The sequence below is a fragment of the Colius striatus genome, chromosome 2 (genome assembly GCF_028858725.1).
Source record: "Colius striatus isolate bColStr4 chromosome 2, bColStr4.1.hap1, whole genome shotgun sequence".
Lineage (NCBI taxonomy): Eukaryota > Metazoa > Chordata > Aves > Coliiformes > Coliidae > Colius > Colius striatus.
In genome coordinates, this window is record NC_084760.1 from 5,500,031 (window position 1) to 5,516,129 (window position 16,099).

General features: G+C 43.8%; 1 protein-coding gene across 3 annotated transcripts in view; it reads right to left on the reverse strand.

The window, feature by feature from the left end:
* Positions 1-3,754: 3,754 nt before the first annotated feature.
* The window catches only part of FHL5 (four and a half LIM domains 5), a 33,730-nt gene continuing 21,385 nt past the window's right edge, over positions 3,755-16,099 (reverse strand). For 2 of the 3 annotated variants that reach the window (XM_061989763.1, XM_061989764.1), the window contains exons 2-6: positions 15,668-15,837; positions 12,659-12,833; positions 9,580-9,749; positions 7,589-7,775; positions 3,755-6,511 (exon numbers count right to left, since the gene is read on the reverse strand). In XM_061989763.1, the coding sequence (XP_061845747.1) occupies positions 6,360-6,511; positions 7,589-7,775; positions 9,580-9,749; positions 12,659-12,833; positions 15,668-15,814 (831 nt within the window). In that variant the 5' untranslated portion in view covers positions 15,815-15,837 and the 3' untranslated portion in view covers positions 3,755-6,359. The remainder of the gene's footprint in view (positions 6,512-7,588; positions 7,776-9,579; positions 9,750-12,658; positions 12,834-15,667; positions 15,838-16,099) is intronic. The other variant, XM_061989765.1, reaches the window with a different exon arrangement.

The following is a 16,099-nucleotide window of genomic DNA, read 5'->3' on the forward strand; positions in this document are numbered from 1 at the left end:
TTGGAAATAGTAGTCTGTAACCATTCTAGGTGATTTGTACTTTGGTTTAAGTTTCCAAAGCTCCTGTGAATCACAGGATCTTAAGAGTTGGGACCTCCAAAGCTCATCCAGTGCAACCCCCCTGCCAGAGCAGGACCATCTAGAGTAGGTCACACAGGAACTCACCCAAGTGGGTTTGGAATGTCTCCAGAGAAGGAGACTCAATTCAAGTTTTCACAGCTCAAGGCTGAGCAAGCATGCACACATATTTTCTTTGAGATAGTATTAGCAAGAATATAGTGGGTTTATTGCAGCATTCCTGCTTGATTGGTAAACAAGTTTGTTCTGGCTTTTGGCTTGAATCCCATCCAGCTTTTTAGGTTACAGAAATGATCTCCCAGCTTGCACTTTAGGCAGTCATTGAACGTTACTTCAGCTATTGGTATCTGTCATTGTATAAATGTCACTGTGGTTTTACTCATCTTCCTAAAACACAATACACTGCTCTACATCCATTCTGTTAAATCAATTGAGATTCATAAAAGTTTTAACTAGGTGCTGAACTTGCTGATAGCTCAGTGGGTTGTAAACAGGTACCTTCCCTCATGGGATGGGGCTCCTGAAGTGTTTGAAACCACAGGTCCAGAAGGCCTTGCAAAAGCTTACCACTCCCTTCCTAAAGCTCCCGTGGGTGTGCTGAGCCACTCTTACTGTGATGAAAGCTTGGGGTGATTTCCAGTGGTAGAGTATAAGAACCAATTGAACTTGTATGTGCTCTTCCTGAACTTACACTCACAGATTTTTCTTTCCAGAAAACCAGGGGACAAGGAGAGAGAATGGAGGGTGTCAAAGTTCCATCCTAGACATAAATCACGAGTCTGGAGCACGTGCCTCTACCTGTGAAATGATGGGAAGTGATTCTGGGTTCCAGTGTTATCGATGCCCTGTGTTGCCTTCTACAACATCTACTGAAAACATACCTGGATTTTAAAAGCAGTAGTCCAGGAAAAGGCAAGATATCTTGCTCACACTGTATGAACTTGTCTCAGGGTGAAAAACGTGACATTTGGAAATACAAGTAGAGAAGGGTCACTTGGTAACAATACTGCAGGGCTTGTCTTCACCTTTGTAAGCATGTTACCTTCAGGATTTCTTTGTCAATTAGGCAGTGGCTGAAAAATTTAAACTTTAGCCTTAGGCACTGAGGGAGTTAATAGGGCACCTACTTCACTCTTCAGCAGTCAGTCCCAAATGACAGCCTCCCTCCCAGTCCCTTCGCATGACTACGAGTACAGCAGAGATGTGATAAGGGCATTTGGGACTTCACTGCACCTTAGGATAACTCAGCTTGACCATAACAAAAGCAATGTGCTTACCTTAATGCTGGGCAGCTAATACATAGGGAAGAACTAGATATATTTTAAACAGTCCAATGCAAAGGAAAAGTACATGATGTTAAAATATTTACTTAATAAATCTCTCAAGCTTCCATCCTCTGAAGTTTATTAAAGAAAATTGAATTGCACTGGAGCCTGCACCCTGATCATCCTGCAGTAAATTGAATGTTAGCAATGAAAACTGAAGCTGACCATCTGGTTCATTTTGCCCAGTGCTTTGCTGTCTCGAGCAATCATCTCACTGCACATTTAGCACACTGATCGAGCATCACTTGAAAACTGACCACACAGCTGTACCTCTCATGGTTCTGGATGGAGATTCTCCTGGAACATTACTACTCAGCAGCAGTAGCAGCAGCAGCCTTCTAATTCCCAGTTTCCAGTCCTGAGGACCTTTCTTTGTTCTTGAACCAAGTGTAGTTGTGGCTTATAGTAGCTGTCTGATCCACCCAATTATCTATAGTCCTTCACAAAGATATATTGTTCTTTCTTGCAGCCCTTCTCTGCACCTATTCAAGTTGGATTTAATCTACATGATCATAGGTGACCCAAATTGTGCAGAGTTTATGGGGTTTGTGTGGCAAGGTTTTGGTTGTGAGGGGCTACAGGAGCGGCTTCTGTGAGAAGCTGCTAGAAGCTCCCCTTATGTCTGACAGAGCTCATGCCAGCTGGCTCCAAGCTGGACCCACCACTGGCCAAGGCTGAGCTCATCAGTGACAGTGGCAGCACCTCTGTGATAATATATTTAAAATGTTTCTGTGCAACAGCAATTTGCAGCTGAGAGAGAGGAGTGAGAATATGTGAGAGCAACAACTCTGCAGACACTAAGGTTGGTGAAGGAGGAGAGGGAGGAGGTGTTCCAGGTGCCAGAGCAGAGGTTCCCCTGCAGCCCATGGTGCAGCCCATGGTGAGGCAGCTGTGCCCCTGCAGCCACGGAGGCCACAGGGGAGCAGAGATTCACCTGCAGCCCAGGAAGGACCCCACAAAGGAGGAGGTGGATACCCAAAGGAGGCTGTGACTCTGTGGGATGCCCACGCTGGAACAGGCTCCTGGCCGGGTCTGGGAACCCATGGACAGAGGAGCCCACATGGGAGCAGGTTTGCTGTCAGTTGTGGGGAGACTGTGACTCCATGTGGGACCCATGTTGGAGCAGAGGAAGAGTGGCAACAGTCCTCCCTCTGAGGAGAAAGGAGCAGCAGAGAAAACATGTGATGAACTGCCCATGACTCTCATTCCCCATCCCCCTCTGTCACTGAGGGGAAGGAGGTAGAGAGGGAGTAAAGTTAAGCCTTAGAAGAAGAGAGGAGTCAGAGAGAGATGTTTCTAAGATCTGGGTTTATTTCTCGTTATCCTACTCTGATTTGATTGATAATAAGTTAATTAGATGGGCCTGTTTTGCCCATGACTAATTGGAGAATGATCTCTCCTTGTCTTTATCTTGACTCACGAGCTTTTTGTTACGTTTTCTCTCCCCTGTGCAGCTGAGGAATGGAGTGACAGAGAGGCTTTGGTGGGAACCTGGTACTCACCACAAAGGTATCACTCTATTTTCATTTAGGCATTGGCAGCTGGTGACACAGACTAGGAAATGTCACTTTGATAGCTGATTTGACTCAAACCATTTATAGCAATCACATTTCCTTCTTATTATGACTGTGAAGTGAAAGTGTTCAGCTTCAGGTTTAACTGTAGTGTATTTACTGCAGGAGGAAGAAATAATTCAGCTGGTATTTCTAAAAATATAATTAGTTGATGAGTCAGAGAAGAATTTCCTTTTTGCAAATGTTAAGGCTGGAAGATTGGGATCATGATGATCAGTGTGTCTGACCCATGACTGCCATCTCTTTAAGACTCTACCTGGTAATTCTTACCTCAGTTTGTAGTTAAGACTGGAATATCATTCAGGCAAAGGCTGAATGAAGAGGCCAAACCACATACTAGCAATTTGCTGAATGTTGTTTGCCACAACACAAACAAAAGGTTCACCCCACAGACAGATCTGCTCCTGGTGAGTCATCATTTTCCTTTAAAAATGTGAGGCAATTAACATTTACTAATGGAATCGTTTCTGATAAGTCAGTGCACATTTTTAGAACATCATACACAACTGTGAACCACTGTGTGTGTGTGTGTGTGTGTGTATTTTTAAGGCAATGAAGCATATTTCTATTTATGGGAATCCAAGTCTTTACCACAAACCTGGATCAACCGTGTGGAATGTGAAACTAGAAAAGGAACCAGCTGGGATAAAATGAAAAGGCACAAACTAATAAAACTCTAGACTGTAATAAAAGCTGCCATGAAAGAAGAAATGGAAACATACCAAAAAAAAGTGAACATCACAAAGAGGGCAAAGATCAATATTTTATTGACTGGAAAACAGACCACAATGTACTTATTGGTCAGTCATTATTAACCTGATTCTATGCCACCTTAGCTCTGGCTTAACTATGCACATATATTCTTTCTTTTCTACCTAAAGTAATGTCGTGTCTTCAGTATGAATACAGACCCTTCAAGTCAGCAAAATACCTCTATGCATTTACGGTCAGGGTCTAAAGGAGAACATATGACTTAGAGGTGTGCAATATGAGGACTAACACTCCTGAGCAATGCAGAATCTGCTATTCTGAGTATCACTGTACTGTTCCCAATGGCCTTGTACAGATGAATTGGGCCATTGTAACCTACAGTATGAAAGAAGGAAGAAGAGAAATACATGTAAGTTGGCTCTGGACAACCTTTAGTAATACACACTTGAGTGATGAAGCTCAGCAAGCAGATACAACCTTTTCAAAGCCAGTTACCTAGAAAAGAATACCTTGTACTAAAAGTGGGGACTGCCTGGCTTTCACACAGACCACAGAACCACAGGATGGTAGGGTTCGAAGAGACCTTTAGAGATCACCCAGTCCAACCCCTCTGCTAAAGCAGGTCCACCTAGATCAGGTCACAGAGGAACACGTCTAGGTGGGTTTGAAAACCTCCACACCCTCCCTGGGCAGCCTGGGCCAGGGCTCCCTCACCTCAACACTGACAGAGTTTTTCCTCATGTTTAATAGAACTTCTTGTGTTCCAGCTTTTGTCCATCACCCCTTGTCCTGTCATTGAACACAACAGAAAAAAGTGCTGCCTCAACCTCCTGACACCCATCATTTAGATATCTGTAACTATTAATAAGATCCCCCCTCAGTCTCCTCCAGACTAAACAGCCCCAGTTCCCTCAGCCTTTCCTCATAAGGAAGATGCTCCAGTCCCCTGATCATCTTGGTGGCCCTGCACTGGCCTCTCTCCAGCACTTCCCTGTCCCTCTTGAGCTGAGGAGCCCAGAACTGGACACAGTTCTTGATGCATCCCAGGCTGCCATTGGCCTTCTTGGCCACGAAGGCACATTGCTGGCTCATGGTCAGTTTATTATCAATCAGGACTCCCAGGTCTCTCTCTGCAGAGCTGCTCTTCAGCAGTTCAATCCCCAGCCTGTCCTGGTGCAGGGGGTTGCTCCTTCCCAGCTGCAGGACTCTGCACTTGTCCTTGTTGAACCTCAGGAGGTTCCTCTGTGCCCAACTCTGCAGCCGGTCGAGATCCCGCTGAATGGCAGCACAGCCTCTGGGGAATCAGCCAGTGCTCCCAGTTTGGTGCCACCAGGGAGCTTGCTGCAGTGTGTTACAATATTACCAATTTTTGACATAATATTGGCAAATATGTGTGGCACATGGCTAAATGAATGGGGTGTTGGTTCTTGAAGAGCTTAGAGTCTACTATAGACAAACAGGCATTTACAAGAGAGGGGATGGGCTGTGAATGAAAGACCTGGCAGGCTGGAAATGGTGAGGCTGTTGGCTGTGCTTTGATTGCAGGCAAGTGGGTTTTGAGGGGAGGAAAAGTACAAGGTTAAAGGGACACGTATGAGTTGTCTTTTGTGTGTACTAGTAAAGAAACATGCTCTATGCATGTATTTGAAGGTCTGGTGAAGACAATGGAGATGGACAATAAAGGTGTACTGGCTATAGGGAAGTGTACACCAGCACTAGGCAATCTTGGGCAATCCTCACCTCTTACAGTAGCTCTAAATATAGGTTTATGTATGTTCTAAAACAAGAAATAAGTAAAAATTAACCAATTTTGGAAAAGGACCTGTCACTCAGGCTTTTTTTTTGATGACTTAAGACTATACTCCTGAAGAGCAGTCTCAGCAGGGAGAGAAAACTGGGGATCTTATTAATGTTTACAACTATCCAAATGGAGCGTGTTGAGGCTCCTTCCTTGGGGGTTTTCAAACCTACCTGGACATGTTCCTGTGTGACCTGATCTAGGTGACCCTGCTTCTGCAGGGGGGTTGGACTGGATGATCTCTAAAAGTCCCTTCCAACCCCTACCATTCTGTGGTTCTATTGTTCTGTGAAAATGACCTTTTTTCCCTTTATGTGAACCTGGAATGAGTCTCTCACTTGGTGTAAAAACTACACCCTCCTTCCACTATCTGCTTGCTTTGTCAGCAGCCTTTTCCCCCCAAAGTGTTAAGGAAGTTGATATTTACAAGTTGTTCTCATCAGTGTTGTGATACAATGGGAAAGTGCAGGTGCCCAGCTTTCCACACCAAGGACTGAATCTGTGAAGCGAGTGCTAATGCCTCATCCTTACTCATATGCCATGTAGGCTTTTCACAATCCTGCTTGGTTCATGGAAGGTGAAATGTAAGTTTTTAAGCTTCTAACAGCAGAGTGCAGTGTGTTACAAGGAGAAACATACTTTAGTCAGCTTTCAAATAGATATGAATCTTTCCTGCATTATATTCTTAACCAGCATGGGGCTGTTCAAGGCTTTTTTGTAAGCAGTTGAGAACTATCATAGAATTAAACTGCTGTTGGAGAGTTACTTGAATGACTAAATAACTGTCATACCTTTCATACGCTTTTCTTAGTGCAGAGTAATGAAGTATATTGTTACAGAGCGAGAATAGTGCAGCTGCACAGCTTTCCAGAGCTATGGAGCAGAACCACATTGGTGACAGAAGACATCACCCTGCTGAGTGAGGAATCCCTGGCCCACCAGCGACACGGCACATTTCACACAGTTGAAGCATTCCCTGTGCCACTGACGCTCTTCAAATGAGATATATTTGGCAGTCCCGAGAGCTGAAAGAGATGTTGAGAGAGGAGAAGATGTGAATCCAGTATCCTGGACACAGTTGAGAAAAGCAGCACAGTGTTTTTTGACGTGGGATCAGGTTCTCATCCATACATCAAGCAAACAAATGAACAAAAAGCCTTGGTCTGAAATCTCTTGATGCGACACTGAGTGAAATGTAATCACTTCCACCGAAGCTTCTTCAAGATGGACTCTTTTGGAAGTTGCTGGCTCATGGAGTTCTTAGCATGAATACCTGAAATAAGGCATTTTTGGAAACTGGAGTTTTTCAGGGGGTTTTTGTGAGGGGTTTTGTGTGTGTAAGTTGATGAATGCTCACAATTTTCTTTCCCCACTTGCACACACAGCATGCACCCATAACAACCAGGCAGGACTTTTCAATGGTTGAGCCCACTTGCAATAGAATGACAATGCAAAACACCAACACATGCTCTCAGAAATTGTCAGCTGTCACAGACTAGTGACATATATGTCTAATTGTAAATCATCCAAGTACACAGGGCTTAGAGCTTTGTTGCATTTGGCAATCTTTCTAATTGGGCAGGGGGCCTTACCTTATCATGCTTGCCTTTAAATAAACAGCTGAAGAAATTACAGACATGAGGGATTTGTCTGTATTGGACTGGGAAGAGTTAAAAAAATGCCTTTTCTTATATTCTTAAGCATGAATTTTGGTGCAGAAAGGACTAAACCAATAGAGAAACAGCTTGTGGCATGTAAAACAGCTACTAAGCAGTCAGGGAGCATGTGTGATCATAGAATCACAGAATGGTAGGGGTTGGAAGGGACCTCTAGAGATCATCTAGTCCAACCCCCCTGCAGAAGCAGGTTCACCTAGATCAGGTCACACAGGAACATGTCCAGGTGGGTCTTGAAGACCTCCAAGGAAGGAGACTCTTACCAAGATAGGTTATGTATGATGGAGAGAGTGTCTAGTAGTTGACTCCTTCAGTCTTTCATCATGATGAGACTGTTTTTAATGCTGTTTTCTAAAGTAAAGGCTTGCTTTGAAAGAAGCCTGATGATTCATCAGTGTCTAGTCCCCTCTAGAAGATGAAACTTACCTGTAATAGGTTTCTTGCAAGCAGCACACTTCTTAGCATACAGTTGGCTGAAGCAGTCTACACAGTATGGGTACTCGTCTTTGGAAATAAACCTTTGTCCAGACAGCTGGGTTTTACACCCCACACACACAAAGCATTCCTTATGCCAAGGCTGGTCGTGGTAGGTCACTCCCCCAGAAGTTATTACCTAATGTATTGACAAACAGACAGAGCAGTGAAACAAAGGTGTGAACTGGGAAGGATTATCCAGTCCTTCATAAGTCCTTCCACTTGTTTTCTCTCTTGCCATACTCACGAGTGAAGGGAGTGTGGCCACAGGAGCAGTTTTTCACCTCGAATATCAATTTGACTAAGCACAGGTGAGCTGAACATGCCACTGATTTGTTAATTCTCATTTTTGTATCCCAAGGTAACCTCATGGTCTGTAATAAACAGGTTAGCTTAGTATGAAACTACTATTGTACACGTGGGTAAAGGTTTAGCATCAGACACGCTTTCAGAAGAGTGATTCTTAGGGATGGACAGTGGATGGAAGAGCCAATGCTGAGATTATGGCTAATCTCCAACTGGAACTAGCATTTTGTTGTCTCACAACTGAAACAGTATTATAAGTAGGAAGTAAAATAGTAAAAGAGCAGAAGTGAAACAGAAAGGAGATCTACACTGCCAGAAGTAAAAACCATGTGTGTCGGTGTCATCCAACTTCTCATTCCCTGCAACTCACTCACAGCTCTCCACTGGTTACTTCTGAAAAGGGAAGTTTCCAGTTGCACTGTGGCTTCCATATGTCTGATGAAAAACTGGTTTCTCAGGAGCTATGAGAGACTATACAGAGAAATTTCTGTAGAGCTAAAGATAAGCTGTAAGGTAGTGTTTCTCCTGTCAAAGTCACATGCACGACAGTGAATCAATGAATGAAGTTGGAACAGGAGAAGAAAAAGTTTTCCATAGAAAATTTAAAAAGATGAGACGCTCAGGAAGGGATGAATTGATTTATTTGTTATTTGAGGGGAAAAAATTCCAACCACCTCATTTGAAGTCAAGCTTTCTGGTGTCCATAGGGGAAGCATCGTGTGTAGAAGCAGGGGGACTCTTGACTAGTAGTATTACAATTAATATTACTTAATCTGATTATTGCCTGATACTATTCAAGGAGAAAAAACAAGCAAGACTGTAAATGCTTTGTTCAGCTTTGGTGGCTGAAAAACATCTGCAAAATATTGGGAAAGGAAGCATGGTTATCAAGGCAAAGCCAGAGATTACCAGGAAAGAAGGGTTTTAACACAGTGCTCAGTGAAAAAATTCAACCTTTGTTAAAAAACCCAATCAATAACAAAATAATCCCAAAGTATTTGCTTTGGTCAATAAGTTTATTTCAAACATAAGGAGGCTTAGATTAATATTAACTAGAGGGAACAACAGATACTGTCACAGTTGGCTTTCAGTGTGGGATCATAGAATGGTAGGGGTTGGAAGGGACCTTTAGAGATCATCTAGTCCACTCACTCTGCAGATCAGGTCACATAGGAACGTGACCAGATGGGTCTTGATGACCTCCAAGGAAGGAGACTCCACACCCTCCCTGGGCAGCCTGTGCCAGGGCTCCCTCACTGAAACACTGACATAGATTTTTCTTATGTTTCAATGGAACTTTTTTGTGTTCCAGCTTCATCCCATCACCCCTTATCCTGTCACTAGGTACAACAGAAAAAAGGGATGTCCCAACCTCCTGACAGCCACCAATTAGATATTTATAAATGTTAATAAGATCTCCCCTCAGTCTCCTCTTCTCCAGACTAAACAGCCCCAGGTCCCACAGCCTTTCCTCATAAGGAAGATGCTCCAGTCCCCTGATCATCTTGGTGAAGATGCCAAAGGAGGACTCCGCTCTTACTCTCAAGTTCATCAGAAATGTTACATGATGCAGCCCCTTAACCCCATGACCAATATTGCCTCATAAGGACAATTTTTCCCATGGTATGTCTAATTACCTTTTTGCAGGAGTAGCAATGGTGAGCAAACTGCTTCTCGAAACAGGGCACACAGTAATTCTCATTGTCTTTGGTGATCAAGGGGCTTGTTCCCAACGGTTGCCGGCAGTACTGGCAAACGAAGCAGGATTCATGCCAGGAACTTCCCTTGAATTCCATTTTACGGGAACCTGCAAAAACCCAAAGTGAACAATTCCCCCAGGTGTAGCCTTGTAAGTTTGAAATGTCAGGGATACTCTTGGTTTTGTAACTTTCTCTCTCAGCACTGGATTACCAGAGGCAGCACTCATTCTCCGTTTTAGAGAGCTTCTAAGTACGTACTAGAAATTTCAAGAACTCCTTCAGCCACCACTTGATCACCTGACAAAAGATGTGCTAGACTGCCTAAGCTGTGATTTCTAGAGTCTGTCCTTATGTGAATCTTTTAGAGTTGCTTCTCTGTGCTACGCTTCAGTTGCTCAGAGTTTCTCTCAGGCCAGCTAACTCAGGTACACAGCACTTTTATACATTAAAGAGGAATTTGTTGGATGTTTAGTACATCTATTAATGTCCTGTCTTTTGTCTTCCTTAAACCAAGGCTCCTACACTTACAAATGCATGGTTTATCTTATTTAGCTTAAGATGTCAAGGCTTAAAAATAAACATCTTTTCTATGATGAAGTACACCACTCTCTCACTTCTTATAACTCATCATTTCCATCCTAGATCAACAGTCCTCTTTATCACATTTGGCTAGATCACCTACCTTCAGCACAAGGACAGAAAGTTGCTTAGTTAAATGTCTGCCAGCAGAGTTTTAGAGCTCTTAGCTCTGTGTACAACTGCCTTGTACATCTTAATGTAGATAAGTCTCACATGTATCTGAGAATGATTTTTCCAGTCACTCTCCACCATAATGTCTGCCTCTGCTGAGTGCATCAGACTGCAGAGAGAGGTACCAGGTGCTTTACCATCCTTTCTACATGAAGAGAACTGCTGATGTAACTGATTAATCACACAATACCTGTTTTGTGGACTGTGGGGCTAGTGGAGAGAGAAACTACTGGTTGTATTTCAATAGAAAAGGCTGTGAGCTTCCTCCCAGTGATCAGAAGGCTGACTTCACTGCCTTTGTCTAGTGGGTCTTTCCTACACAGAGCTAGTAAGCTGATCTCAGAGTCATAGAATCACAGAATCTCAAGGGTTGGAAGGGAGCTCAAAAGCTCATCCAGTGCAACCCCCCTGCCAGAGCAGGACCACCTAGAGTAGGTCACATGGGAACTCGTCCAGGTGGGTTTGGAATGTCTCCAGAGAAGGAGACTCCACAGCCCATCTGGGCAGCCCCTGCCAGTGCTCCCTCACCTCAACAGGGAAGAAATTTTTCCTTGTGTTTCTTTGGAACCTCTTCTATTCCAGTTTGTACCCATTGCCCCTTGTCCTGTCATTGGCCATCACTGAGAACAGCCTGGCTCCATCCTCCTGACACCCACCCTTTATGTATCTGTAAACACAAATGAGATCACCCCTCAGTCTCCTCCAAGCTGAAGAGCCTCAGCTCCCTCAGCCTTTCACCATAAGGGAGATGCTCCACTCCATCATCTTTGTGATGATGAAGTTTGTGATTTAGAAACTGGTTGGCATTCCCTTGCCACTTCAGTTCTCTCTTTCCACTGATACTCCTACCCTCAGCACTTGCTGTAAAGGTTTTTATCTCGTAGACTCTGGGGTAAAATCTGCAAGGTGGATATGTGCCAGGGGATATTAATGCAAACACCAGTATGTTCTGGTACTGTCCTCATCACAGCTAATAAGATGTGCCTATTAGACAGCACATTTTAAAACCATATAAAATGTAAGCAGTAAGTCATCCTTAACCTGAACACAGGTGTCTTGCTGCAAGAGTAATTTCCACTAATACAGCTTTTACCTGTAAACAAAGGGAAATAAGCTGTAAAAATACAAATACATGTTAAAGGTTGAGCCATGACATCAGCAACCCAGTATTTATACTGAGACAATAATTCTATACATCCCAGACCTCATTGTTTGACATTAAGATCTACTAAAAAATAAAATTCCTATGTCACTGCTAAGTTTATTGATGTCCTTGGCCAAAGGTTCCCAAACTAGTCGTCATGAGGCTGTTGCAGATGCTTTCCATCTGGTATTTGTGGCTATACATGTGATTTGCAGAAAGGTTCAAGCATTGAGGGTATAGTGACCCACTTTCCTAAGCAAGCTTCTTCATTTGGCCACATATGGTGCTGTGACTTCTGTTAGATTTCTCTGAAGAGGCAGGTTTTTGGCAACATTGCTCTATTGTATCAGCTTTATTGGTGTGGTGGCAATAAAAGTCCTAGAGGATGTCCTGAATAGACACAATCAAAAGCTGAGAAGCAGCTTAGTGTAAAGTGCAGGACTTTCAAGGTTATTAATGTCAGGAAGCAAACACATTGTGAACACAAATGTACTTGCATTCTTTTTAGGTAAAACTCCTGATAATGGTTTGAAAGGTGTTTCACGTTTTGACAACTTAAACAAGAAGTATTTCTGAGCGAAAGAAATGACATAAAGAACAGGAGCTCAAGGTCTGGTCAATGTGACAGAAAAAAGAAGTGCAGATGTCTTGTCTAATCTGGCCTTCCTGCTGATGGCAGCTCTGTTTGTCTACCTACACTCACAGCAGGACATGCTTCCCAAGAACTGAATCAAGGGCTCAACATGAATACATTTTACCCTGTGTTGAACTCTAATATTCTTTGTTCAGGTGAGGGAGCACTGGCAGGGGCTGCCCAGATGGGCTGTGGAGTCTCTTTCTCTGGAGACATTCCAACCCAGCTGGATGAGTTCCTGTGTGACCTGCTCTAGGTGGTCCTGCTCTGGCAGGGGGTTGCACTGGATGAGATCCCTTCCAGCCCTTAAGATTCTGTGATACTGTGATAAGTCAGTACTAGCCCAGAGCTATATGCTTACCCTATCTTCAGTATACTACACACAAAGGAGAAGTGGTCACCTGAAAGCTGTTCTGAAAGTCAAGGACATTGTAGCTTGTCTATTCAAGGCTGTTCCATTTCTCACCAAAGGGTCCCTGTTGTCTTACCAGGCATAATGGTCTTCTGGCAGTGGAAACACTTAGAAGAATACTCATCAGAGTAGCATTCATTACACAGCAAGACCTCGTCCTTGGCAGCAAATGGCTTCTCCACCAGCGAGCGACTGCATTTGGCACACTTGAAGCACCGCTCGTGCCAGTGGCGGCCTTTGTAGGCCAGGTCCTTGGAGAAAGTAAGTCCATGTTAATGAAGACATTTCTTGACACTGTTTTATCCCTCAGCTTCTCCCAGAATAAACATGAGACACAGAGCTCATTGCAATGGTGACTTAAGAGAGGACACATGGCGGGAGGTGTGCTCAAAGGTGACAGAAGTACTTGTTGGTACGTTTTGTAGGTCACTTGCAGAGGCCATGGAGAGCTGCTTTGGCACAGATAGTTCTCCTTTAACATCAGAGATATGATTTTATTGGAAGAACTGGTTTATATTTTACAGTTGGCCTTCAAGGGGAAAGAAGTGGCCTGAGATTTCAACGTGCCACCTGACAAGAAGGGGCATTGTTTGCGCAGGCTTCGGAATGAACCTCATGCATTTTATAACCTGACTGCTGACACTACATAAGGCTAAAGAAAGATCCTATCCTTGCAGAAAACAAGCAATTAAAATCTCATTGAGAACAAAATGGTTGGTAGGAAGCTTGTTAAAAAGTCATTGCTTTTGTTTACACCTAATATAACTCTTCCTAAAAACTTGGCAGAATGATGTTTGTTTAAGACTCAGCAGGGCTTGGCAGATCAAAAAGCTAACAGTGTATATGTGAGACCTCAACTAAGAATTCAAAAGAAGAGCAAACAGCACATTTTATCTTTCAAAGGTTAAAAAAATAAGTGATAAATGCACCTCAAAACCCCCTCCCACCTTAAAAACAAACCAGACCCTTCCAAGTCTCCTTTATAAGAAGCACAAAAGGGCACAAATCCGACCTCATTTTTCTCCTGTTGTCAGATCTCCATGCTAAAAAATGAAATATGATGTTTCATTTCCAGAGAGTCTGAATGTTTACTGCTTTCATTTGCTTTAGTTAACACTCTGAACCCTGTATACAGTAGGCTATTGCCCCAGAGCAGCCTGAGGCAAGGAGTAGGAAAGGAGGAAAGGAAGAGGTGGGACAAGCAGCTGTAGATATCTGTGGGCCAGTTTTCTAGCTGACTCTGGCCTGTTTCACTCCTTTCTTGTTACTCCTGCTTTTTTCTCCCAGTTTTTCCTTCCACTCAGTCCAAAACCATGACTCTGAACTAACGATTTTTGATGGCAGTAGTCCTGCCACTTACTTAATTTTTCAATTTAGAAGTGAAGTGAGTGAACTGTGAGTGAGCTCTGAGTGTGTTCTCCAGGTGACCCTGGCTGGTGCTACCTGTACAAGTTTGATGTTGAAAGATGCTGATGAGAGTTTGAGAAGTGTCCACCCAAATCAGCATTCTTCTTGGATTATTTGCTTCAGAGTACTGAGCTGTACTCAAGCATGGAGAGAGGCTGAGCACCACACACTGAACTTGGCCAAACAAAGGCATTTTGTTTCATAGAATCATAGATTCATATAATGGTAGGGTTGGAAGGGACTAAAGGTCCCTCCTCAGTCCCCTCTTTTCCTAGATTAAGAAAACTCTGAAGCCAAAGACTAGGAAATGTGCACACATATTCACCTCAAACACACACCAGTGCTGTGGTACACGTGTGAAGCACAACTATGCTCCATCCTTCAACTCCAGCCACTCACTGGCTGCAGTGGCTGCACATTGCTTGAAGGGCAGTAGGGTGCTGGTGTAATTCAGTGGGTCAGGTGAATTACACTTTGGGATTTCTGAGAGATGTCCATTGAAGAAGATATTTTGAGTATTGGATATATTACTACTACTGCAGGTGTTGACTTGGCAGATGCCAAGCTGAAGATAAACCACGTTTATAATTTGTATCTTATTCCCTCTTATTTTTGGAAATTAAGTGTATTTTAACTTAATTCTATGCTTATCTTGCACATGTCACAGATGATGTGCTGGTGACACTGTTTCTGAACTTGTCTTTCCTTCCACACCTCCAGCTTTTTTAGAATATTAGTATTAATGAGTTCCTCTGTGGTCTTTGGCAGGGTTTCCAATACCCCATCCTTCACAACCCCATGCACCAGGACAGGATGGGGGTTGACCTGCTGGAGAGCAGCTCTGCAGAGAGAGACCTGGGAGTGCTGGTTGGTAATAAATTAACCATGAGCCAGCAATGTGCCCTCGTGGCCAAGAAGCCAATGGCAGCCTGGGATGCAGCAAGAAGAGTGTGGGCAGCAGGTCAAGGGAGGTTCTGCTCCCCCTCTACTCTGCCCTGGTGAGGCATCATCTGGAGTCCTGTGTCCAGTTCTGGGCTCCTCAGCTCAAGAGGGACAGGGAAGTGCTGGAGAGAGGCCAGCACAGGGCCACCAAGATGATCAGGGGACTGGAACATCTTCCTTCTGAAGAAAGCCTGCAGGAACAGGGGCTGTTTAGTCTGGAGGAGACTGAGCAGGGAATCTCAGTAATACTTACAGATATCTAAAGAGTGGATGTCAGGAGGTTTGGGCAGCACTTTTTTCTATTGTGTCCCATGACAGAACAAGAGGTAATGGGATGAAGCTGGAACACAAAAAGTTCCATTTAAATATAAGAAAAATCTATGTCAGTGTTTCAGTGAGGGAGCCCTGGCACAGGCTGACCAGAGGGATTGTGGAGGCTCCTTCCTTGGAGGTCTTCAAGACCCGCCTGGACATGTTCCTGTGTGACCTGATCTAGATGAACCTGCTTGAGCAGGGGGGTTGGACTGGATGATCTCTAAAGGACCCTCCCAACCCTACCGTTCTATGAGTCTAACACAGCACTGTCTCTCTGTCATGTGTGGCTGTACCATGGCTATGCTTAGTTCTCTTCACCAGCACAGGGAAATGCAGCGGGCAGGGTATAGAATCTGCCATTAAAGAAATGGAAGCTGTGAGTAATTTAGAAAAGAGCAAGGAGTGGAAGCTAAATCTTTACCTTGGAATCACACTCGATGGGTTGTTTGCACTCTTCACAGGGGTTGGCAAAGAGGCTGTCATAACAAGCGACACAGTACGCATTTTCTTCTCTTAGTGCGTATTTCCTTCCACGAAGGGACTGCAGGCAGTAACGACAGTCTGTCATTCTGGTGGGGTTTGTCACGTGCTCTGGAGAGATGGAAATATTCATGTGATTCAGTGGATGACCCATTTCCTTGCTCAAGTTCTTTGATATTACATGCTGTTCTTTGCTAAAGACTAGCATTTTATTATGGAACAGCCCATCATTAGAGATCCAGGGTGCTGCAAATGGCCCAGAAGCAGCTGTCTAACTTTCACAGGCAAAGAATAGCATGTATTGTGCTGCCTACAAAACAGAGACCAAGAAGGTGGCTTCAGCTTATTCTAATGGTACTTAAACTGGTACATC